Source organism: Branchiostoma lanceolatum, chromosome 2, assembly GCF_035083965.1.
Source record: "Branchiostoma lanceolatum isolate klBraLanc5 chromosome 2, klBraLanc5.hap2, whole genome shotgun sequence".
Classification (NCBI taxonomy): domain Eukaryota; kingdom Metazoa; phylum Chordata; class Leptocardii; order Amphioxiformes; family Branchiostomatidae; genus Branchiostoma; species Branchiostoma lanceolatum.
The window spans coordinates 10189477-10215685 of NC_089723.1; the positions used below are offsets into that span (position 1 = coordinate 10189477).

Sequence of the window (26209 nt, forward strand, 5' to 3'; positions counted from 1 at the left end):
CAGAGTCCACATGGACAGGATACTAGCAATACATGATATCGATGCACTTTACTGTCCAAATGGTTCTTCTCGAATGCATGTACTCCCAGTTAGCCTTATGCAATGAGGGAATATTAATAAAGACTTTGGGGTACTATTACCATATTGACATCTTTTTCACTACTAAGGTACTGTAAATGCAGAAATGTTTGCCATGGTTTTACATTCTCGCGGTGACCGTTTCACCGCAAACATAAAACCACCGCGAACATTTTTGTCCAATACTGTAGCTGTATGTGACTATAGCGCTGCCGCGAACTTAAAACCACTGCGAACACTCCATTTTCCCCTTAGCACGAAATAAAGACTATGCGAACTTAAATGCATTTACAGTATCCTAAGCTCAGGTTTAACTTTTAGCATGCTGGCTTACTTTTCATTTCATTTTAGCCTCCTGTGTTACTAAGGCCACACCAATTTAATTTCTTGGTTAAGGGATTTTTTGAAAAACTGTCAAATTCCAAAATCAACATGAAAACAGAATCTCAGAGGAAAGTCTGTACTTTGATGCACACATTTGGAGGGTGTGAACAGGGTCAGGTGCAAGTTTTCACCCCAGCCTTCTATTTTTATGATTTTTTTGGTTAAAATCTATAAAAAAATCCGTTAACCAAGAAATTAAATTGGTGTGGCCTAATGTATGGAAGCATATTCAGAAGGAAGAAGACCCTCTACCCTTCTCCTGCCCTCCCAAAATCAATTGGCTTCTTATTAGCTGCATGCTGGGGAGGTATGTGACCATGAAAATGCCCTTCCTGGTGAGACGAAATTGCCGTGGCTGGACAGTTTCTGACCTGGTATTAAAATTGAAGATTGGATGAAGCTGCCAGGGAAAGGTCTTATTGACAGTAAAGGTTGGCCTCAGTACAAATCCTTCCTGCAGGGCCTGTGATCAGCAGGGCTGTCTGTGGAGGACGGTGGTCCAGGGACTGCTCCAGGGCATCTAGTCAGTCTTACAAGCATCTTTTACCCTGTCCATCTGTCTTTGTCAGGGTATTGATATATCGTTTCATTGTGCGCTCGTTCTCGTTTAAATGTACACATTTTGTAATCTACGTTACCGTTAGAAGTAAGACGTTCCTGACATTAAGATATGCCACATAAAAGGTACCAAACTTCCGTTTTTGAAAGCTAGAAAAGTTTTAAGTCATCATAAAAAGGACAGTTTGACATCTTATATGTGGCATATCCTAATGCCAGGAACGTCTTATTTCAAACGGTAACGGAAGTTAAAAAATGTGTACATTTAAATGAGAACGAGCGTGTGGTGTATTACAGGCACCTTTGAACTCATTCATCCTGCATATTCATCCTTCTTTGAAAAGAAAAAAGAATCTTGAAAAGTTGAAGAAAGAATTTTCATTGTGTTAGAAAATTTTAAATTGTTGCATTTGTAGGCCAATGTAGATTTTCTTTTCTGGCATTAATCAAGAAAGGAATTTTTTTGCTGAAGTCCACGTTTCCTTAACTGTGACAGTTAAATCCACTGATACACTCCCTAGGCAGATTTTTACTTTCCTCCTGGGATGGGCTTAAACAAGGTCAATTGAAGCTGGGCATTATTGCCAATACAAGACCTGCTTTACAAGGCGTGTCAGCCAATATTGATCAATAACTGAGGGTCTGTAAAAGTTACAGCTTTCAATTCAGTCAATGAGGTACTTTTATTTTCATTCAGGTGTGAAGATTATAAGAAAGGGGTTTACCAATAGTTTTAACAAGAAGGGTACAAAATATTTATTTTTGTGCAGACTTGATATACAGCTTGTACAAGTAACAGTCAAGTACCTTAAAAAATTATGACAAGTTCTTGAGGTACATGTACCTTTTAAACTGAACGTCATATACCTTTCAGCACTATGATGTCATTTTGTATGGCCCTTCCAAAGGGTATCATTGTTGTATTATTTTAATGTCACTTCAGAATCTCAGTATTTTTGTATTTTTGAATAATCTAGATACTGCAACTGATGAATTATTAAAGCAGTCTTTAATATGTGGTAAAAATTTTGATGACCCATTATGATAACTAACTTTTTAATGATTTATTTTGTCAATAACTTTATTCAGAAATGACTTCACTTGAGCGTAATGTAACATTATTGCTGCATAATGAATATTGTAATATCTTTGTTATATTGTTTTCTGTACAGTTGCTGCTCTGTCTTGTAACGTCTAAATTACCTTTCACACGCATATATCAATGCCTAATTAATTGACAAAAACAGTGCATCGAATTGGATACCCGTGAAAGAGTTCTTTCGTTACAAAAGTGATGTAAATGAATTCACATTTGATATGTTTGGCTGCCAAGTTTGGCCCACGCAGTAATTATCTGCCACTCAACAGTTGGCAACATTATTGATTTCTTCTCTAATCCATTTATTTAAAGCTTTAGATCAATGCGCTATCGCATGCATTGTGAAGGGACAGTGGAAAAACGGCGGGTCTTAGTGGAGGGAGGAAGATTACAGGGTGACCTTGGTAGAGTGATTTACCTTGTACCCAGGTGGAACGTCCTGATGGGTAATGAATATTTAGACATGTAGGGATGTGGTAAACCATTGGGTTGGACATGCAAGGCTTGATTTATTTTGCAATGTCTATTGGACGGAATTTGGAGTGAACAAGATGTTGTAATAAGAAGTAAAGATTTGTCAGTGTTATGCAAACTGAAATATGGATATTCTGTGAGAGATGTGCCTGTAGACATTGTTGGATATTCTATTTATGGCCTTTTTCTGGAAGACATAAAATATGAGATGATGGCTTCTTTATGTTCCTTGCTTGTTAGATCATCATTTGCATTAACCACTGACATAAACATGCTTTAGAAATGCCATCATCACAACAATCTCTCCAACTTAACGTTTTAAAATAAAAAAGCTAATGTAGGTTCACCAAGTTACTGTTGTGTTGAGATACCCAATAGCAGGGGTCAAGAACTTGTACAGCCTCAACCTCCTTCAGCTTAGGCCCAATTTATACAGAGTTTTTTCAGATATCTAAAAATCCGCCGACATCTGAGCCTTAGATATCTGGACGCATTTATACACACCGACAGGAAGTACCGCAGGACTCACGCAGCGCGCTGATTGCACTCGTGACCCTATTTAACCTTTTGCGCACGTTTCAAAATGGCGGGAGAACCGCCTGTGTTTTTCGTCATGATGAATATGGTATTCTTTCTTTATCTGACTCGCGTGTGGCTAAACATGAGGCAGCAAGCAAGGGTTGAGCGTAAGAGGCGTTTGAGGTACCGGGGAAGACGACAGCTACCGGTCAGAATCAACGCTGCGTTCCTACTCGCTGCCCTTGTCGTGGCGGAAGGGGGAGGGTCGATCCACCGAACGATCTGGCATCACGAAAGAAGTCCGTCGTCCGTTTGGGAACAAATGGTCCTTGATGCTAAGAAGTTTTCCCGCTTTATCGCCCGCCAAGTATGCAAACTAGCATGAACCCCGACCTCCAGATGTCTACTACGCGACACATTCTGTTTAGACGTCCGGCTGGAGCGGTCGGGGACTCCCGCTGAGTTGTCGGGCGAATGCTTCAGAGTGGTCGGCTGAAATTTTCCCGACATCTAAAAAAACCCTCATTAAGACCATAAAATTCCTGTTTAGACATAGAAAAAAGCTGTCGCCTGGCAGATATCTGCAGTCCAGATATCTAGACAAGCTGTGTGTAAATTGGCCCTTACACAACTTGCACAGAAATTGGATCAATTTATGGTGGATATGGGTGGATTTCTTGAGGAAAAGTCTTCAGACCTTGTTGGAACATAACATTCCTTAATCGGTCCAATTAAGTATCACTGGCAGGTCACCAAAACACATTGTATCCCCGCTCCTTATCCTGGGAAGCCAGCCAGGATGGAACCAGGATATATTTAACCAGTGTTTGTTGTATCGATCAACCAACCCTGATCTTTTAGGAAAGATTCATCCCCCGAGCAATCATTGTTACCTTCGCCGAGAAGGTTATGTTTTGGGTGGCGTGTGTATGTGTGTGTGTAAAAGACCAGCATAACTCGAGAAGTCCTGGATGCATTGTCTTCATATTTGGCAGGTGGTTAGGCCTTGTTTTAATTTTAGTGCAAGTGGTCCTGAAGCCTTGCAGTTGCTAGCAATATCAACTGAAATTTCTTTGAATGAGTTAACATTTTGGTATGCTTGATATGATATTATCATAGGTCACAAGTAGATTAGTGATAGATAGAAAAGGGGAAGAGCAAGGTAGGAATATTTCTGGAACATGTCATCCTTCAAGTGCAATTAGGGATACAAGCCGGAACTGGAAAAGACTGAGTGTGGACTCTTATTGACCATTTGGCGGCCTTTAGAAATTCTTCGAATGAATATCAGCTTGATGTGAAATCAATAATCTAAATATTCATAACAGTCCCACGTGGTTCTGAGGTCAGTGACCTTGTCATCTTCAATGATAGATATCTTTTGTCTTCAGTTGGTATCTCATGCTTCAAAGCTGTTTGTGCCATCATTCTGCAACAGTCTTTGAAGTCTAATTTCATCAGGTTGGAGAATGACTGAATAGCAAAGTTCTTTTATTCACAGCCAAATATTTACATGAGCCAACATTTTGACGACTGTCTGTCATCTTCGTCAGGGCAATACTGACTGGTTCACTGTGCACTGAAGCTAGGTGTTTCTGTTAACAATGTAGTCCCAAACGTCAGAACCAGTCAGTATTGTCCTGATGAAGATGATAGTCACAAGACGTCGGCTCATGTAAATACTTGGTTGTGAATAAGAGAAGTTTGATATTCAGTCTTTGTAGTCATCTTATTATTGTATCTTAGATTCTTAGTGGTAATGCATCAATCATAGTCAGGGACCATGGTGTGATTAAGTTAACTAACAGAATCTTTATATGGTTTAAAAATGTCTTAAGACTTACTACCTTTAAAACAGTCAAGCTGTTATGTAATCACATATTTGATATTGCTTTTATGTTTATCTTCCTATAATAGGTATGTCATAGCAAGGAGGTTCTTGGTCATAGTCACACAATGAATTTGTTTTCTACTAATTAGTATATGATAAACTGTCATCACATTTGTTTATATTTCGGACAATTTTAAGATCACCTGCTACAACTCACACCCTAGCCTGCACCTGTTTCAAGTGACATTTCATCTACCTATACTTCCATGAAGAATAATTACTTATGGTGAAATATTTGATAGATATGCATAACATTCATTTCAGTGTGTGTTGTTATTGTTGCTATCTAAATACACAGATCCAAGAGTGAGTCCCATAGGGACAATTTCTCAAATCTACACTTTTCTTCATAGGTTATGAATATGAATGCATGCACTTAAGTAATGCATCACCTAATCTACAATAAGTATCAACAATCAGTCCTTCCATTTAATGATGTAGTGCGTTTGAAATCACAAATTTGCCTGAAATTTGAATAAGGCAGTACTGGCATGTTTTTAATCACTATGTAAACAACATGCGGCTACAACTCATGTCCTACATAACCATAACAATATTTTTATTTGTCTGTTGAGTTAATGGGATGCATTTATTCATATGTTATTCTGGTTGTGTGCCAGTGGTAGGCACCTTTTACCCAAGAACAAATCATGCCACCTACTAATACACTTATGCTCCTAGAAATTAGAATAACAACATGTTGTATACCATTAGCCCATGTGAAACTTCAGAATGTATCATACACAGTAGCTTATAATGATGATGTGTGTTTTGTACTTTTTATGTGTTACTTGCACCATTAGCAGATCTAGCTTGCACAATGCCTCATTGTATGATTGTCATCTGGGCCCATGGCTCCTCCCTGTCTAGATATGAGTTTTACAGATCTACAGGCCTAGCAATTATCACTCAGTTAGACCCCGATATAGATTTCTTTTCCTGAAACCCTGCCAATTTGGACTATGATGTACTAGACAACCTGACTATCTCCTGTGGAAATTGATGCTGGAGTCAGGGGGTCAATGAGAGATATCTCTAATGGATTTCCATGTGGAGTAACTAATAGGAAACTTCACTCAGGGGCTACCATTATTTTCTGCTAGAAAGTGACTTTATGAGGGTGTCTTTAGCAAACTGGATGGCTGCCAAGTAGAGGATAATTCATGGGGTAAAAGGATCCTAGAGCTATTTATTGAAACACATCACTCAATATTACTTCTATGTACTTCTTAAGGTTGCAGACCACAGTTTTTTGCCTATATAGGGATTTACATGGTTAAGGATCCCAAAGTGAAAAGCTTTGACGCTTGAAAATTTATAGTAAGGTGCACAATTACGGTGCCAGATTTTAATATGTTTGACTTCAAGGTTCAATCTACAAAATATGTGGAAATGAGCTTAAATTTGCCAGCTCGTTCTCTTTTAAAAGCCACTTTGATTTGACCCCCAGCGGAGGTCACCATACTGCAGCCGACTCGCTACAGTAGTCAGGCGGTAACAATATTCAGACGCGAATCCAAGCGGATCGAACAAACATCGTAATCCAACTCGTACATTCTCAAAACTGATGTATTCCTCTACCATTCACCACAGTTACAGCCTCGCTAACGTGCACAGAAGAAAAACTATGGCCTTTTCAAGCAATTTGATGCACTACTTCATACCTTAACTACTATTCGGGGTGGGGGTCGGCCATTAATACTGTGTTCTGCAACCTTAATCCAGCCTGAAGAGAGTTCTTCCACTAGTTTCCTGGATGTTCTTTGTCAGTCCTAAACTGCTGGGTTCCTTCCCGAGGAAAGCATTGCTTTGACCAACAATGACAGTTTCAAATTATTCACATTGATCTATATATTGATTTTTATTGAAAAGGAAAGGGCAGACCTCCCTACATCCATTTTTCTTGTAGATAGCAATCTTCTCTTTGAGTTTGAAAAGATAATTTATTCTCTAAGTTGATTACCATCTTAAAGCTTCCTTCTGTGTTCAAAACTCTGAAAAATTACAACTCCCACCCGCCCTCATAGAGAATAGTTTTGCCCTGTAAAGCCAGTCTCCAATTGAAGCGAATGTCAAAAGTGTCATCCTTAGTTTGCATGACCCTGAGGTTTATACAGTTATGTCACAATATCGCAAAGATAAACTAGACCCTGGTGCTATCAGTGGAAGGTACATGTAACTAAGATCCTACAGATATAGCAGTTCTCAATTATTCATGTACCGGATGCAGAAGGACGTATATGTCATAATGATAAGGATCCTAATGTCATGTACATCTAGCTGGTAGATAATTCATGGATGATGCAAAATTTTTCGAAAGTCTTCCATACAAATCAAAGAGTAGAGACAAAGTTTTTTGAGGATTGTAGACTCATATATCATATGTAGTGGAAAGTATTGCAATGTTATGACTTAATGCCCCTTAAGTTTATAACATAATCATTTTTCATACTTTCATCATTTTCATTTAGTTTCCAGTATTCTCTGTTGTACATCATTTCATAAAAGCAAAGGTTAACATGATAGTTCCTATTATTCCAGATGGATGGAGGCCTGTATCCGGGAGGAGCTGCCCGCGACGACAGAGCTGGAGGAGGGTCTGATGAACGGGGTCATCCTGGGCAAGCTCGCTCACTTCTTCGCTGCAGACATCGTACCCATCAAGAAGCTGTACGACATCGATCAGAGCAGATACCAGGTACTCTACCATGCATAGTTGTTACTCATGAGTACCAGGGCTGTCTCCAGCTTTAAACATTTCCGCCCCACTCCTAATGTTAGGGAGCCCATAGTGATGATTTTCTTTGTTGAATCTTTCATTTTAAGCTTACGAAAATACAATTTCATCAATTTGATTTTTGGGACGGACGGATTGAACTCTTTTTCCATCCCAACAAGCAAATTTCCATCCCAGGACAGAGGGACATTTCCTGGAAACAGTCCTGTATTGTACCCTACGTAGATAACAAACACCTCTGTTGGTACAGTCAACCCTGTACAACTACAAGTGACCACCTCTACATAAATAGGGACCACCTTGCCAATGTGACCACTTTTTTGGTGGTTCCCGCCGGTAGATAATTTCCCTTTGACACAAGCAGTAAGAAAACTGTCTATAGTGACCAGATAGACTGGATTTTATCTGGTCTTATTGGGCAGCTTTGACTGTATATGCTAAACTTTTTTTACTTTAGGCCACACCAATTTTATTTGTAGATTCTCGGATTTTTCAGAAAAAAACTGGAGCGACAGGGCGAAAAAAAAAGTAAAAAAATTTTTGTTGCAAATAATCTGGGGTGAAGATAAGGGTTAACATAACATAAAGTATAACAGGATTATTCAAGTTTCAGCTTTGTATGGCTTGTTTTAATGCAATGCACCCCTTTCTTATATCTAGTACTATAATTTTAGTAACAAAATAACCTTTTGCCATGTAATATAATGGATTGATATTGAGAAATAGTTTTAATAGATGAAAAATTTCAACTTATGATCAATGTGACCACACCTTTTAGGCATGTGCAGGCCTTTATAATCTATTTTAGTGGTTATTGAGTTTTACAACTGAACAGATATTAAAATTGGGAGTAAAAATTTGTGAATGGAAATAGCAACCAAATTTTTTGTTTTTTTTTCAAAATGGGGAAAACAGGACAGGCTATTCCGAGAAGCAACGAAAATAAATTGGCGTGGCCTTATAAGTTATTTAGGAAATCAAAACAAAACCGACTTTTTCCCAGGACTCCTTTGGTGTTAGTTGACTGACTTGTGATTACAGTTCTCAGCTGTGTTGTCTGAAACGTATTGTTCTAAACAGCTGACTTGATGTTGTGAACCCCTGCAACTAAGACAAAAGTGTGCAGATTGTGTGAATTATTCACACAACAACCCAATTAACTACTGATGTACCAGTTTTTCTGACCATTAGTATTGAAATGCATTTACATTTGCGGTTCTATTTCGTGCTGTGAGGAAAAAGGAGGCTTTGGCTGTGAAACAATTCTGTTTACATTAAATTTAGTAAGACATTGGAACTTCAAGACATTTTTGAGGTGTCAAGGTGAATTCACAGTGAAGCGGTTGCTACGAAAATAAAACCATTACAAAAGTTTCAAAACTTTCAGTGCCTCTCCCTATCCCCCCCCCCCATATTTACCTAACCCCTGACCCCCAGTGTGCCCTAACACAGCAGCAAACATGTGGCAGACAAGGCCTAAGTCTCCCTGTGTCTGCCACCCTTCCCTCCCTGGTCATGTTCCAGGCTGTTGTAAGTCAACTCTTGGTTCGTTAGATCTGAATGCGCGGTTGTTGTCCCAAACGTGATACACCGCCGCCACCGGAGTCGCTGGGACCTGCTCCCATTATGGTGTAGGTTACCCGCTAAACCGGGTGGATCCCACAGGACAATGAGCCCAATTTTGTGGCATTACATCGACCTAAAGCAACGTGGCAGTTATGTCCACAAGCCTCTCCAACAGAAAATGGGTGTGAAATAGGCAACATGCCAGCTTCAAAATACTAGAAATATCCCCAAGAGTCCACAAAATGAAGGGCATAGAAAGTCTGGAAGAGAACTTCTCAATGAAAAATAATTCAAACTATTTTTTGCAAACTTTATTAAAAAGTCGCTGTACTTTTTGTTGCATCAATGAAGCTTTAAATTTATAAAGTGTTCAGTAGGTTGCTGTTAGCATACCGGTAATGTAACTTGACAAATTTCTCCCAAACAGAAGGAGAAGCACCTCCGACTGCAAATGAATGAGGATTATTAGTAGCCATAACTCATCCATGGACCACTTACATCTCTGTGCAAAATAGAACATTGTGCCTGTTGTTGACTCAAAGGATTCTGCTATGTACATCGATACTCAGTTTGCCACAGGTATGGTACTTACCACTGGCGCTATTTTTAGAATGGAATGAGGAACCGTTACTCAACGTCCGTTGGCTCCGGTTGCAAACTTTCCACCCCAGACTAAGCGTCAACTTACTTTTTCATTCTCTACGGAATTATGTATCTGTTAAATCAATTTATCTAGAAAGATTTAGATGGTTTTTACACAGATTCATTTATTGATCAATGGACAAGAAGAAGCATCAGAAAGATAGAGAGTCAGTGTATATACATGCACTAAAAGAACTGAAAGCTTGTTCCAAAACAATGTCATTGCTGACCCACAGCTTTTTAAGATGCCTCTATCCTTAAAAAAAGGGACTATTTTGAAAAGCAACACTGATACATGACTCCTCATAGAGAGCAAGTGCTGTTCAACAAAAGATGAAACCTTAGCCATTCTTTTAGTAGACAAGAATGACAAATTCCATCAAGATCTGGGTCACTATTACATTTGCTACATTGGACATATTCTATTCCACTGATTGTAACCTAGCCTTGTCTCCTTGACTTGGGTCCACATAGCAGACCTGTACATGTAGACCTCAGTGTATTATACTATGAGGGCATGACTAAAGTTTAAAGACATTGCAGCACCATATTGAGGGGCCACAAGTTAAACATGACTGTGATGGAACTACAAAATATGACTGAACCATACATGTATAATATTATGATTTATTTCAAAGGAAATACAGATGATCAGAGATAATTACAAGTACATTTTGTAAATGTTTTCTGTTTTTTATTATCCTCGTCTACATTGGTTCCTACTTGACTCCTTGGCTTCTCGTGTACCATTTCGAGGTCCATGTTTTGTCGTCCGTATCTACATGGGTCAACCCTCCCTTATTGTAGATCTGGTGTTTTAATATTATGAATATTAAATTTTGAATATTATGTCCAGAGCACTGATTTGTGTGTAGTTTTTGTTGACCAGAAGTGATTCTGTGTCCCTCCAGGCAAAAGGTCTCCACTTCAGGCACACAGACAACATCAACCACTGGCTGAGAGCCATGGAGAAGGTTGGCTTCCCCAAGGTATGTTGTCCTTCCCGACTCTAATATTTCCAAAGTTTTTATCTCCTGGATGCATGGCCTCTTCAGTTAACTAAATGACTGATCATTTTTACATAATTGTTCTTTTTGAAAGTGATGACTGGCACACAGTAAGTTAGAATGGTTGACAAATATAGGCTTTAAACTTCAAGTAACAGCAACTAGAAAAACAGCAAATGTATCATATTTTTCTCGACCCTTTTAAAATGATACCCAGAACAATTTTTTGTGTTTTTTTCTTTCTCCTAGATTTTCTACCCTGAGACTACAGACATCTACGACAGGAAGAATATGCCCAGAGTCATCTACTGTATCCATGCACTCAGGTATGGAAGATCTTTCTGGGAAAGAAAAAGAAATGTGATCTCAAACCAGTTTAGCTCACTGAAGAGCTATTCTTCCACTGATCATATGACAGTGAAGACAGGACAATATTTACAGTATTTACAGGTTCATTGTACTGGGGAAATACCCCTAACTAGTACGATGAACAGTGGACCATGGCTTAACGTCTCGTCCTTAGGACTGTGACCCTTTCCAGTAGCGAACTCGAACTGCCAACCTCTTGCATTTGGCCCAGAAGCAGAGTCGCTAACTACTGTAAATGCATTTAAGTTTGCGTGGTTTTTATTTCGCGGTAGGGAGAAAATGGAGTGTTCGTGGTGGTTTTAAGTTCGCGTTTGAAACAATAGTAGCGCTACAGTCATAGGTGGCTAAAATGTTTTGCGTTGGTTTTAAGTTCGCGCTGAAAATTCATTGCGAAAGTCACGAACATAAAACCACCGCGAACATTTCTGCATTTACAGTTACTGTACTAGAATACGCACGTTATCCTGAGAGGGATTATTTATTCATGGACTGGTGATACATGTAATTACATGATGTTTGGTAATCAAATCACAAGTTCATTGTGGGTTCAAATTTTAGAACATGAGTCATACATAGTCCCTCTGTGGCTGTGTTATTGTTTTTCCTGTGCTCACAATGTTCCCACTCTCGGGCTAAGCCCTAATATGGCAGTCAAATTGAAAACAAAGCCTTTCCAGACTGTTGATGAAGCCTAAAGACTGACTTAATTGCTGAAAATAGAACTTACCGTTAGAATGTTTGCCAGTTATCATCACTTATTTTCGGGATGTTAAAAACCCCTTTAATCAAAGAACAGAAGGGAAAAATTTGTCAGCAGATGTGCTGAACTTTAGATGGTAATTAAGTAAAAGGGTAACCATCTACCCTCACACTTTCCATAACAATAAATTCATTTCATAAGATAAATAAATTATGCATAAAGTACATGTATGTACGCAATGAAATTGTATCAGTTGTACGTATAAACTACCTTTTTTCACACCTGAATCATCATGATATCAATGTATTGGTTTAAATGTACATGATTGTGTATATTTTTTAAACAGATTTCTGAAAATAATTTCATCAGGTTGGTAGAACATTAGGATGTTGGAGATTCTTTTTTTTTAATACAACCAGTAAATCTTAGCCTTAGTGTCATCCTGGTTCAGTTCCAGAGCAAACAGGATGACACTAAGGCTAGTAAATCTCAAATGCTAACGTTTCGGTGTCTGTCAGACACCTTCCTCTGAGCTTCTGACTGCTATAAGTAGCCAAAGTAGGTGGCACTCGGGATTGCGTTCTCACCCCAAAAGCACCACCAACTTCGGCTACTTGTAGTGGTCAGATTAGCTCTGAGGAAGGTGTCTGACCGACACCGAAGCGTCAGCAGGTAAGATTTACTGGCTGTGTTAAAGAAAAAAAATCTTGTAAGTCAGACGATGTTAACTTTTGGTACTGCTTCGTTTCCAGTCTTTTCCTGTTCAAGCTTGGCATTGCACCACAGATACAGGATCTGTATGGGAAGGTCAATTTTACAGGTGAGTGTTTAATATTAGAATTGTTATTCATCCAAACAGTTATATCCTAAATGATCAGTTTTGAAAAATCATTATTTTTGGGGACAGAAATGTGTTGGAAGTGTGGTATGCCCTCTACAAAATGTACTCTTCAATTATATGCTCAATACATTATAGACTAAGGTAGTAGACTAAGGAGACACTGTTATATACTATACATGGTAGTAGATTAAGGAGTGTTATGTTCACTATTTTACAATCCACTCTGGACCGGGAGACACAGTTTTAAGGAACTCTCTGCAGAAGCAGTATTTCCTCAGATGGGGAAACTGGTCCTGGATGCAGCGAGGATGGTCTCCGTAGGCGTTGATGCGACTAATGTCTGCCGTTATCTCAGTCTTCTTATCAGGCAGCCATTTTCTCACCGACACTTCATATGCGCCACCATTGGGTCCAGTTTCCAGTGTGATTCGAAGGTCCATGAAAGAAAGACGTAGGATTTTACCAAACAAGGCATTTCGAAATATCAGGTCGCTGTCATGGAAAAGGAGTAGTTTGTTGTTGGGTCGGAGAACTTCTGCATGAGTTATGTTCTTCAGGAATAACTCGGCACAAAGGCTTCGGTGCATTGCTGTTAGATTATTCATGTAGGAGACGGCAAAACCTGCTGCTTCTCGAACTAGTTTCATGTTATTGTTCACTGTTAAAGTCGTCATACAGGTGCACCAGTGATCAGCAATGGAGGCATCCTCGCATGTTCTGTTGAGCGGGATCTCCTGGAAAAGGCTGATTCCGTGTCCCTGGAAACCGGACGGGTCTCCTGGGTAGTCCATCACGTGCTGCAGCATCTTGTGGAAGTCGAACGCTGTCGTAAGACGTTCTTCGTTTTTCTTGAGGTTTCGGATGATTTCAGGGTGCCTCTCCTTCATCCAAGGAGGAACGGCAATTCCAAAGAACGGCAGCCTTTCCTCCAGTCGACCTTGTTGCGTGTTTCTAAGGTTACCATAGCGGGATCCGTGGTCAGCAAAAAGTACTAAAATGGTGTTGTTGAGATAACCTGTGTCCTTCCATGATCTGACGAGTGTCAGAATGTCTTCGTCCGCAACTTGCACCATGTTCAGATGGTCGTGGCTGAGTTCAGCGTGAAACACAATTGCAAACTTGGGTATGTCTTTATACGCTTCCACAAAATCGCGAGTGTAGTTCAGGGTATAGTGATGCTTAGGAGTTGCTCCGAAGCAAAACGATTCTTTAGACTTGCGGAGATGGTCTTGGGCCACCCAGAAAGGTCTCATGTAGTAATCAGTTGGCTGCTTTTGAAAGCCTTTCGTTCGATATTGGAAAGTTCCTGCCCACGCTTCGTCCTCAGCGTACATTGTCGTGTAGCCCATCCTCCTGAACTTACTCCAGACTAACGGGAATACATCGCAGGTTGTCGCATTTGCAGTTCCCGTTTTCGTGTTGGGTAAATCGTCCTCATGATACCCTGAAATCATGCCGATGAATTGCGCTGTGGTGCCGTCGCCAATCACGTGATATCCTTTCAGAATGTGACCCTCCAGAGTTTCTGTGAAGTACTTGAATGTTTTGGGCAGTTTTCGCATGAAGTTCATACGCGATGTTGAATCCACTCCCACCATTAGTACATTCATACCATGTCCGAGGGCTGTCTTCATTCGGCCTTCCCTCTCTATGTTCACCTTTTTGTTCTTAATCAGGCTATCGTTTCTCCTCACCTGCACAAACATGTTGTTGTGTTGCCTGATAGATTTAACCCATGCCTGTTTTGTTTTGTTAAAGACATCCTCTGCTAAAAAACAGGTGACCTGTGCGAACTCGTCTTTGAATGGAAATTGCATTGTCTCGTTGTTGGACTCATATGTTTTTTTGTGCCGAGTGGTAATATGAATATGGTAATCACCCTTTCTCCTAATCACACTGTATGTGCAGTACAGTAATTTCTGAGTTGACAGAATGGCGCTGGAGTTAAGTTTGACGATATCCCAAGGAGCTATATCTGTCCGCGAGTTCCTGTCAAGATATGTCAGGTAGTCGATAGAGGCATTTCCGCAGTACAGGGTTGTTATATTCTTAAAAAGGTGGTCGAAGTCTGGACTCTCCATCTTCAAGTCCGGATACTTGCACAATGGCTGCTCTTGACTGTAATGGTGAACTTCATCACTGCGTTTGACTTCTCTTACTTGTGAACTATCATCATGCTTCCTTGCTGTCAACCAACTAGAGGGAGACTTTTTGCTGACGTTTTGAAGATGGACCTTGTAAAGCTTTTCCCCATATTCAGGCACGTTGGCAAGCTCTTTATCAGTGTCTTTGTTGCTGACCTTAGCCTCTGTATTGCCTGCTTCTTTAAGGGGATCAACGTTGAAGTTTTGTGAAGCACATGCTGGTGTTTGAACAGCCAGCCTCACTGCTTTGCTCATCCCGGCGGCAACATGAATCATGTTCAAATGATCGGCATTTTCATCCTTGATGTCACGAACATTCCTCCCCACAAGGATGTAGATGAAAGAAAGAAGTCCGCCAGTCAGGACCAGGAAAACTGTGCGTCGGGTGCGCCTGAAGATCCTCATACTGTCTTAAACTTTCGGTAACTCTTCCAACCTGTAGGATACGATTGGAAGTTGAGAATGGGTACAAATCGTTCATGAACTGGTGCCAGCCTTCCAGATTGAGTGATGAGACCAGTTACATGTATATGGTTGCCATCTCAAGTGCTTCCATTCAACACACCGTAATGGTGAGCTTCACTGTGGTCGACTCTTCTTTTCTGTGAACTATTATGCTTCATTGCTGTCGACAAACTGTAGAGAGACTTTTTTGCTCATCAGTTATGTGGCTATTTTGCTTGTGTACAAAATAAGGGAACAGGATGCACAGGTCTGCCACTTAATGCTCACTCCCCACCTAAATCTATACTACTAACAGTTATGTGCAGGATACGGCTGCTTGTTTTGCATATCCAGTAAACCGCCTCAAGGTGTAACACAACTAAATCAACCTTGACCTTCGACCTCCCAACACCTACCACATACATTTTGTACCAAATATCATAAAATCAATCCAGAGCTATTGCTGGCCAAAACGCCTGTAACTAGTACAAACAGAAACATCAAAAACAGTACCTCCATTTTTTATGGAGGTAAATGAGACATAATGTCAGCCAGACCCCCTCAGCAGAAAAAGTTGCAGAAAGGTTGTTTATTCAACCATGTAAATTTTCACAGGAGACTAATTAATCCACTATTGGTGGAAGCTGTTTACCGATGGGGCCTGCTTCAAATACCCACAGATATGAGAAGCATGCTGTTCCCAAGGGCCATCAAACCTACGCAAAATTCTGAAAAGGCCTCTGACATTTTGAAACCTCATTGATTGGGCAAACCTAAGTCTGTAAGTTGTATATCAGACATCTAGGAATATCTACCAAGTGGGAATTTTGCAACAAGTCATAGCATTACTGTGGAATGTACCCAGTTTTATTAATATCAAATGATATCAAATGCACACTATTTGAAATTGATGCTTGACATTTGTATTGAAGAGAGAACAATGAAAGGAATCAAATGTCCGTCTGATAATTTGCTTCTTATAGGCCACACCATTTTAATTTCTTGGTTAACAGAATTTTTAAAAAAAATGCTCGATGCTTGGATGGGAGACCAACCAAGGACGTCCGGATTGCTGTAGCCTCACGAAGCTTTCCACGTAATCGTCTTCCGGGAGGGACGTAAAACGGGGGTCCCGTGCTCGAGGAGGTGCCTCGAACACGTTAAACAGCCTCATTACCCTACACATTGGGTACCTGCCTGTGGCACTGGCTGCAAATACACCTGATATTATTATTATTATTATTATTATTGGAAAATCAACAGGAAAACAGAATCTCAGAGGAAAGTTTGTACTTTGGTGCACACAATTCCAGGGAGTGAACAGGGTCAGGTGCAGGTTTTCACCCCAGCCTTCTATTTTCACAATTTTTTTGTGTGCTAAAATTAAAAAAAAAAAGAATCCGTTAACCAAGAAATTAAATTGGTGTGGCCTTAATGTCAATTATATTTTTGTTTGGAACATTTTATCAGATGGTACAAAACAGTTGATAAGAATTTGGATTATGTTGCAACGTAACCCGCGAGTTTCTTACCGAATAAAATCATCATCAAGAACCCACTGCCCTTACGGCCTCTAAGAATCTATGGGACATTTACCTTTACCTACAAAAACAGACTGTGAACTCACAGGGTGCGAAATACTTTTTTGAGCCAGGTTTCCCATGTTGCAACCTAGGGCAAATGCGAGGTTGCACAACCAAATTTCAGGTTGCTCCAGCAACATTCACCGATTTCTTCAAATTAAGCTTGTATGTAGCGCTATAATACTACTAATATTTCAAAATATAAATTTGATAGTATTTTGTTCCCATTGACCTAACAACATCTTTTTTAGCCGAGGGCAATGTGTTTTCGTCTTTTTCAGCTCAAATTCCACGATCTATGAGGGTTTTGGATGGTTTAAAACGAAAAAGTGTTGATTTCTTTATTTCAATTGAAGATTTACCGAATTTTATGAGAGTGACACTGTGTTATGTGCGCTTCCAGGGCTCCGATTGAGATCTTTGGCTCAAAATATAAGGTTGCACACTGCGCTACCTGGGTTTGGAATTAACTTGCACCAACCGAAATCTTGTTGCACTGTGCAACGTGCAACCAGGTATTTCGCACCCTGACTCATGTGGCCTACATACTGTAATTGGGAAAGTGTGCATTGGATGGCAGGATTGGTAATGATATCAGTCTGCCAACCAACCCCAAACTGTCATGTTGGATCAACTTCTCAGGATTTCACTGCATGCCATGAAGTGCTGTACAAGTTGTAGACACATTTCCTTGTTATAGCAAGATGCTGTCATCTCAAGGATGTGCAGATCATGCCTTACAGCAATGGGTAATATGCATGATGCCCCCTAGTGGCAGATTACAAAACTGCAGTTGAATAACTGTGCAAGGTGGTTGTAACTCCTTGCTTTGGGCAACCACAATGCATTTTTCCATCCTATTACAAATACACTCCAAATATACATGTACTTTCCCATGCAGGAACTTAATCAACTCTTAAAAACAAATTAAGCATACACTCCCTGGGGTACGTAAAGTCATTATACATCTACATGTAAAAAAAGGTGTTGCAGTGGCATACATTTGTACATGGGTGTTTGGCCCAGAACCCAGAGACATTGTGCCCCTTGCAAATGAATTAATATGCAGCTTGAACTTTTCTGTACAAACCTGGTGTGTTACAGCCATGAGGCGGTTTACTGGGTATGCAATAAAAACAAACAATTTAGGAATGAAGACAGTTGTACTGACTATTCCTTCCTCTGCCATCTGTAGAGGAGGAGATCACTGCTATGCGGAAGGCGCTGGAAAAGTATGGAATCCAGATGCCGGCCTTCAACAAGATTGGTGGAATCCTGGCCAATGAGGTATTATTTTCTCACTGATCTTAATTTTTCCTTGCTGCAAAATGGTGTTACAAAATATGGTCATGTACAATGTAGTGCTGTGAATTATTATATATCTATTTTTTAAAGAATTGTTACTGGCTTCATTGGGTAAAATATTCAACGATATGTATTAAGATATTTGATTATTTATTAGAGAAATTCAGATAGTGTAGATTGCAATAATGATTGAATATGAAAGTTTGCTTGCAGTGTCCCCAATGATGTCATACCATCTGTTGTGTAATTTTCAATTTGTATAGATAGTACTCTGGGGAAATACATATTACATCCATAATCAATATTTGTCACTGCACAAATGTAAATATATTTTTGTTATTACATGACTGTATATACGTGTAACTTTGTAATAATGTTTTGCTAGCATCACACATGTATAAAGTCCCTCTGTCATTAGAGAAGCTTAGCCCGTGTAAAAATATGGCATATCAGAGCAACCCAAAAAAATAAACACCGCCGCTCCAAGAAGTTTGCGAAGAAGGTTAATAGTATATAAAGTGACCCAAGTTGTTGAGTCACCGTCATTTAGACGTAGAGCACACTGTGACTTGGATGTATTTGCTGTTGTTGTTGTTAATCGTTTTGATCTTGTCTTGCAGTTGTCTGAGGATGATGCTGCATGTAAGTGTCCCTCATATTTTAACAAGTCATTACTAACTTCAAGATTAAGTTTCACCCCTTCATTGTTAACTATGTCAAGCTGGTCACCTTTGCACTATCTTGTGTATTTGTCATGAAACAAATCAACGTCACAAAATCCTTTTGTCCTGTTTCAGTTGTTATGATCGATCTTTATGATGTAGAGTTAGAGCCTTTTTGCATGTTATGCAAATCTGATTGTAAATCTATGTAAAATAGATTATTTCTTGTGGACTCTTGGTGTAAATCGAATTTTGATTGCTATGTTTAGCATTCAAGAAAATGTCACATGGTCAGAAAGGATTTTCCCATACATGCACATGCACAATTTTGACTTCTGAGGATGACATCAGAATTTCACAAGGACTTTCATATCTACACATTCAAAAAACAGTTCCTTTATTACAATAAAAATGTGCACATGGTGATACTGTATACAATGTACTTACTAACATTGTCTGGTTTTATATCTAGTTTGTCAAATGTTTTCTTTTCTTCTTACATGTTTTATAATATATTTGGTATGTGATACACCCTTGATGTTACCCCTGGCCATGTATTGACATGAACTGTTGTAGCACAGACTGTAAAATCACATGGACCGGAGATGTTTAAAACATTACTATAATCTAGCTTTGTTGTTCTCTATAGTGCATGCCACTACTGGCGGACTAGCCCCCTGCTGTAGTGACTTGCACAAAGTTGTGTGGCCCAAGGGCTTTGGAATCGGAGACGGGCCCTGCCTTATGGACCTTTTGGTGCGGGAAGGATTTTAACTCTTTTTTTTTTATAGTGCATGCTGCCATCATCGCTATCAACGATGCCATTGAGAAGCAGGTTTCTGCCGACACGTTGACGGCTCTACAGAACCCCGCTGCTCGGATGAAGCAGGTCCAGGACCACCTGGCAGACAGCTACCAGGAACAACTCCACACCATGAAGACAGCCAAGGACGAGAAGGCAGCTGCACAGGTAGGAGACACTTCTCCACACCTGTGGTCCATGCTTTGCTTTGCTTTTTTTCCCTCTCTGTTTCTTTTTAACTTAGGCCACACTGATGTAATTTGTTGGTTAACGGAGAGCTAAAAAAGAGCTAGATTGGAAAATCAACATGAAAACAGAATCTCAGAGGAAAGTCTGTACTTTGGTGCACACAGTTTCAGGGAGTGAACAGGGTCAGGTGCAAGTTTTCACCCCAGCCTTCTCTTTTCAGGATGTCCTTGTGCTGAAATTTAGAAAAAAACAACGTTAAGCAAGAAATTAAATTGGTGTGTTCTTATGAATAACAAGATGTTTTTGAATATGTTTATTCATATCCAATGTTTGTATATACACAATTTGTATGAACTTGCTTGATGATGTTGTGATGCATGTGGAATGCTATATAAACACCATGAAAATGATATGCAAAACATGTCAAGATGTGAAACTAGTTACGTTGAATCTTATGTGTTCCGTAGAAACTATTCTTGTCTGTGTTTTGTATGGAATGTGCTTGCCAAGTGTTATGCCATTGTCTTGCCACGAGCGTGTTCCTCGCATGTTGTCAACTAACTTCTGTGAATGTCTCTCCAACTTTTGCGATGCTGCTTGCATAACGACCTCAGAGAAGTGCAAATATGAATGTGGTATGTCAACAACAACAAACAGCACTTCCCCTGAAAATCACTTTTCGGGGTTAATGCACCTCAGTCTAACCTGCATGCTGACATGATGGGTAATGCATGAGAACAATGTTAACCACATGTACTTTTGTCATATATTTCATGTAGAAAGTTGCACAGGTGATTGTTGGAATTGTTATGTGGTGAAATGATGATTTGAAATGGTGCTGCATTATGGTGTATAAGAGTCACAGGGCTGCCTCTAGGACCCGTCCTTCCGTACCCAAAATATCAATTTCATGAAATAAAACTGATGAAATTGTATTTTTTTAAAGCTTAAAGGGACAGATTCAACAGTGAATATTTAAAAAAATCGGCTCCCAAACAATGAGTGGGACGGAAAAAATTTAAAGCTGGAGACAGCCCTAATAAGACATCTTAAATGTAGAGACGCTCACCACCTACAATATTACACGAAAGTCTTTTTTTAAATTTTTTTATTCAAGCATATGATTACACTCCACACTTCATAATTTAAGGAAAAAAATTGGAAGACACAATATGTTTCAGTTTCTGAAACCTGCAGTGCAACCCAATCCAATTGCTCTTTCCTTAATCATGATGGCCAAATTGTAAAATGTATCTAAAATTTGTCCTACATGAAGTCAAGGTAAAGCCAAAATCTTTCACTAATCTGTTTTCCCTGGAACTTGATTCAGGCTGAGAGAGAAGAAGTGAATGAGGCAGACCAGGACGTATATGACCGTCTGCTGACGCAGGCTGAGATACAGGGGAACGTCAACCAGGTCAACTGTAAGGAGCTCCCCAGTTGTAATGAACAATAGGGTCCTGTTAAACAGATTTTAAAATTTGCATCACTCTTAGTGTATGTCTTAAGTGTGTTCTGGTTAAGATATGCATCCTAGTGGCTTGTATACAAATAAATTATATAGTACAGGTGCTGTGATCAGATGAGGATTTGCTGGCAGCTCTTTGTTTGATGTCATGGCGTGTAGTGGTTAAGTAATGTGGTCTAAGACTTTAAAAAATAACCGAAACTACGTAAAAATTACATGTATACATGTTTTGTAAGGATGAATGAAATGAACAGAGACCATAATTACTATTACTTTAGCCACAGAACACAGTAGATGATAATGATGTAATAATCTTAATGATGAAGAATGATGATGAATCTAAAAGTAAAACTTTAACCTTTAGCACTCTGAAGTAGCCGTTTGTCACCAAATTTCCTATTGGTTACAGAGTTAGGCAGCAGGGAGAAGGTTAAAGTGTTATTTTTGATGGAGCTGTTATGTGTTGTTCCCAGTGAGAGCAGGGGTGGACAAGGTGAACGCAGCGCTGGACGCTGGCGACGAGATGGCGCTGATCGAGGCCCTGCAGGCTCCGGGGCTCGGACTGGCCGCCATCAAGAAGGACAACGCCACGTGGTACCTGGACGAACTGTCGCGCCTCAGGCAGGAGAAGGGACAGGTCAGGATGGACAGATACGTGTACAGTTACAGTGATAGAAGCTCATAGGGAGTTTTTGAGTGAAAACAAATAGGGTAGGATGGTGTAGGAACAACAGATAGACATGCAGGGGGAGGGGTGTCAATAAGGACAACGCCACGTGGTACCTGGACGAACTGTCATGCCTCAGGCAGGTGAAGGGACAGGTCAGGATGGACAGATATGTGTACTCTCACCTCTCAAATAAACGTACCGGTACGTTTATTTTTTTTCGCCAATAGTTCCACCCTGTACTTTCTTATTCTAGACGGTACGTTTATTATTTTTTGAAAAATTGAGGCTTTGCAAACCAGGAATCCCTCTAAAATCGTAAGTTAAGGTTTTTCTGCCCATATTTCCCCGGTATTTTTGCTCGTAATTCGCTGTTTTTCGGCCTACCGGCGTTGATTTTCTCGCCGCTTTGACGGCCTTGTGAAAAGTATCCTGGCGGCACTCGTAACATATCGGTCGATATCGCTATGACGCTACAAAGTAAACCGGAAAATAAGACCCGACATTGACATTTTAAAATACAATTTTCATATAAATAACTTAAACCAAAGCATGCTGATCAATAACGTGTGGAGTGGGGTGCTCGCCTACACAGGGAATAATAATTTCCTGACCACTATATCCGTTGTATCGGCAGCGCGGCGGAAGAATAATTTGTTCGCAGAAGACATGTAACACGTTAAAACAACAATAATAACTTAACTTCCCTTGTGATATGTGTTTTGAGGCCACAAAATCTCTAAAACGGCAGAAATATGTCCGATATGATTCGGTAAACAACAGCGCGAAATCGCGAAACATGGCCGCCACTCTCAGGCATGGCGACAGTAAAACTAGCAGCATATTGCGTAGTGCGGATACCGATCTTTAAAATGATACCGTAAACGCATGGAAATATTATATTTTTTTGGGCAACGATAGACACACAGCGCCATATTTATTTTCAGAGGGTTAATTTTTTTGAATAATCGTAAGATTTTCCCAATTTTGGCGGTTCATCGCAGGTTTCTAGTGTCAACACGTAATGGGTAACTTCTTAGTATGTGCGGTCTGTGACGTTGAGCTACTTTTACAGTCGATCTCTGTTCAATATTGTGGGATTTACCGGGGGAACTCAAAATCCGAGCGTCTCACTTTGTTTTCGACGCTATGGAGCAAAAGTTGATAGACATATTTCTTCTGTGGAAGGACTGTGTTCATATTTGTGTTTTTTTGTGGTTGATGTCTTTAGAAAATATGATCAGGTACATTTAACTTTTAAAAGTACTCTGATGATTTTTGTTATATGTCACTGATTGTCAGTCATAATAAAATGATATAACAATTTTCTTTGATCACTTTCTTCAAGTTCCAAGTAGAAAAAGCATGTATCATGTACATTTTCACTTGTTGAATTTGAAAGCACCGTGGCCCCCGGTTAGGGGTCATAGCGGGGAACCTATGCCCAATTTTTCAATATTACTATTATATTTTACGAAGAGGCGAGGAAGTTCATCATGATTTGAACAAGCTATGGACAGTTATTCTGTTCAATATCTATATACTTAATAGGTATGGCATAATTGACTAAATATAAGTTACCTACCTGCTTGTTATCTTACACGTATTTCCCTCTGACAGTGACAGTTGTACATGTATGGACACAGTTTACCTAGCCTCGACTGTCGATTTTTGAAATTTTCCGGGGGGTACTTTTATTCCAGGGGGTACTTATATTACATTTTGAAAATTTGTCCGGGGGGTACTTCTATTCCAGGGGGTACTTCTATTTGAGAGGTGAGAGTACAGTTACAGTGATAGCAGCTCATAGGGAGTTTTTGAGAGAGAAAAAATAAGGTAGGATGGTATTGGAATACCAAATAGACAGGGGGAGGGGTGTCAATAACGACAACGCCACGTGATACCTGGACGAACTGTCACGTCTCAGAGAAGGGACAGGTCAGGGTGTACAGATACAATGATAGCAGCTCACAAGAATTTTTAGATTAAGGAAAAAAAAGAGGCCAAGATGACATGGGAACAACAAATAGACGGGGGGGGGGATGTTGTCAAGAAGGAAAGTGCCACATGGTACCTGGACGAACTGTCACGTCTCAGGCAGGAGAAGGGATAGGTCAGGATGGACAGATAGTTTCTCACAATCGTAGAAACTCACTGGGATTTTAGAGAAAGGGAAAAAAGGGCAGGATGGTGTGGGAACATATAAGGAAAGACAGGGAGGGGTGTCTTCACCTTTTTAAGATCTGCCTGTAGTAAGCAGAAATTAATGAGAAAGTTGCTCTTTCATGTAAGGATTAGAAGAATTATGCTGTATTTAGAATGTAAATCTAGGTACCACCATCAACTATTGACCTCAACCTTAAATTTAAGTCCTCCTTACCATCTCCAACTTGCTCACCTTCCATCCTCACCACACTCAGCACAGTTGTTTCTATATTGTAGAGTAGAACTGTCTGATGAGATTTACTAAGTTTGTCTTTGAAACTTCAACTTGCTGTAATTCTATCAATGTCCTGCTTTATGTATTAGCTTTCTTTATGTTTCTTCTCCATGGTAGTATGCATTAGAGAAAACCTAAACTTCTGTCTTCTGCTTTAGACCTTGGATTCGTGAAACTGCTACATACATGTATGATGACAAGAAAATTCCTGTGTCCAATGCATATGCCACCATCTTGATTGCCACTATTTTTTTTTGTGGATTTTACCAACATTAGATGCATGCCTCATTAATTTTTCTGATATACACAATCATGTATTGCTAACCACTTTGTAGACAATATTGTAAAACTTTAACTTGTGTTAGATCCATCCACTGCTTGCATGTCTTACTTTGCTGCTGATATACATGTTCTGCCTGTTGCTATACTCTCTCTGTCTGACATGGCCCATTTCTCCATGCTGTAACTCTGGAAGGAGACACAACCTGAACCAGAAACCTCAACAGAAAGCGTCCCAGAAACTCCATGTATCAGTACATGCATTTCTTTCTTGGTGAGCTCTACGGTTCGACCTATGTGTGCTGTCTGTGGCTCTGTCTGTCCAACACTTGAATGTGTTTTTATTCTCAGTACTGTGCTTCATAAAAGCAAAGTGATACAAATGTTATGACTTTTCTCTTACTTCAGGACTGTGAAATACAAAAAATGTAGGTAAAGCCCCAAAACCTCAACAATGATTTGTGTGCACAATGTATTAGCTTCATTGGCAACCTGTGCTTCTTTATGATTACAAGCACTTAATACCTGTAGAGTAGCCAATTAAGGTCCATATACAATGTATACACCCTACTGTTTACCATGTTGGCTAATGAACAGAACTGTGTTGTATCAATTAAATTGTCTCGGATTCAAAACACAGCATTTTCTTACATGTGACTCTGAGACCCAGAAAAGAATGTGAAAATCGTAGCCTGTAGAGCCGTGGCTCTTTCCTGGATTATATATAGGCGAACTAATTTTCATACCCATAGTTCTGTAAAGAGTTTTTAAAGGAGAAAATGGATCCCAGACCAGATCTAAAGTTGCCCTTAATTCACCAAGTCCATTCGTACAGACACACATGTGCAACATGTGTACCACAGCTTGAGAGCAATTTGAAATATGATTGTTTTATTGATGCTACAGAGCTCACAGTGTACTACTACGTCTGTATGATGACCATTCTTCAAGGGAAAACAAACAGTATAGACCTTCCAGTCATTTCTCTTGTTCTTTTGCCTTCTAGTTGTTGGACAAAGACGACATCCATAAGTCTGTGGAACAGGCCAACAGTGCCGCAGACACCAGGGGCAGACGTGAGTGCTCTAACATCACTAGTACTATGAAATTTAATCATTGTCATAAACATTTGGTCTGTTCTGAGAACGCCTAATGTAATCTTTAGATCAATTGTCTACTGTGTGCTGGGACAAATTAGAAACAGAATATGACATCACAGAAAAGACTTCCCCATCAGCTAGTATGGCTAGGAGGAGGCCTTTCTGTGATGTCACAACCCATTTGATAGAAAGGAGCGCACAGAAAATTGACATAAAGATTGCACACTATTAGAAAAGACAAAATTTTTATGTGTGTGATAA

General features: G+C 39.8%; 2 protein-coding genes across 6 annotated transcripts in view; one reads left to right on the forward strand and one right to left on the reverse strand.

Annotated features, from left to right (window-relative positions):
• Positions 1-26209, forward strand: part of LOC136427415 (ras GTPase-activating-like protein IQGAP1) — a 74251-nt gene that overhangs the window by 15439 nt on the left and 32603 nt on the right. For 3 of the 5 annotated variants that reach the window (XM_066416251.1, XM_066416252.1, XM_066416254.1), the window contains exons 3-14: positions 7545-7701; positions 10860-10937; positions 11205-11281; positions 12777-12844; positions 18232-18323; positions 18962-18983; positions 19795-19973; positions 20609-20629; positions 21325-21418; positions 21936-22099; positions 25045-25122; positions 25855-25924. In XM_066416251.1, coding sequence (XP_066272348.1) covers positions 7545-7701; positions 10860-10937; positions 11205-11281; positions 12777-12844; positions 18232-18323; positions 18962-18983; positions 19795-19973; positions 20609-20629; positions 21325-21418; positions 21936-22099; positions 25045-25122; positions 25855-25924 — 1100 coding nt within the window. The remainder of the gene's footprint in view (positions 1-7544; positions 7702-10859; positions 10938-11204; positions 11282-12776; positions 12845-18231; positions 18324-18961; positions 18984-19794; positions 19974-20608; positions 20630-21324; positions 21419-21935; positions 22100-25044; positions 25123-25854; positions 25925-26209) is intronic. The other 2 variants (XM_066416255.1, XM_066416253.1) reach the window with 2 other exon arrangements.
• LOC136427416 (uncharacterized) lies at positions 12843-15680 on the reverse strand. The gene has a single exon (XM_066416256.1). The coding sequence runs from the start codon at positions 15412-15414 to the stop codon at positions 13072-13074; it is 2343 nt and encodes a 780-aa protein (XP_066272353.1). The 5' UTR covers positions 15415-15680; the 3' UTR covers positions 12843-13071.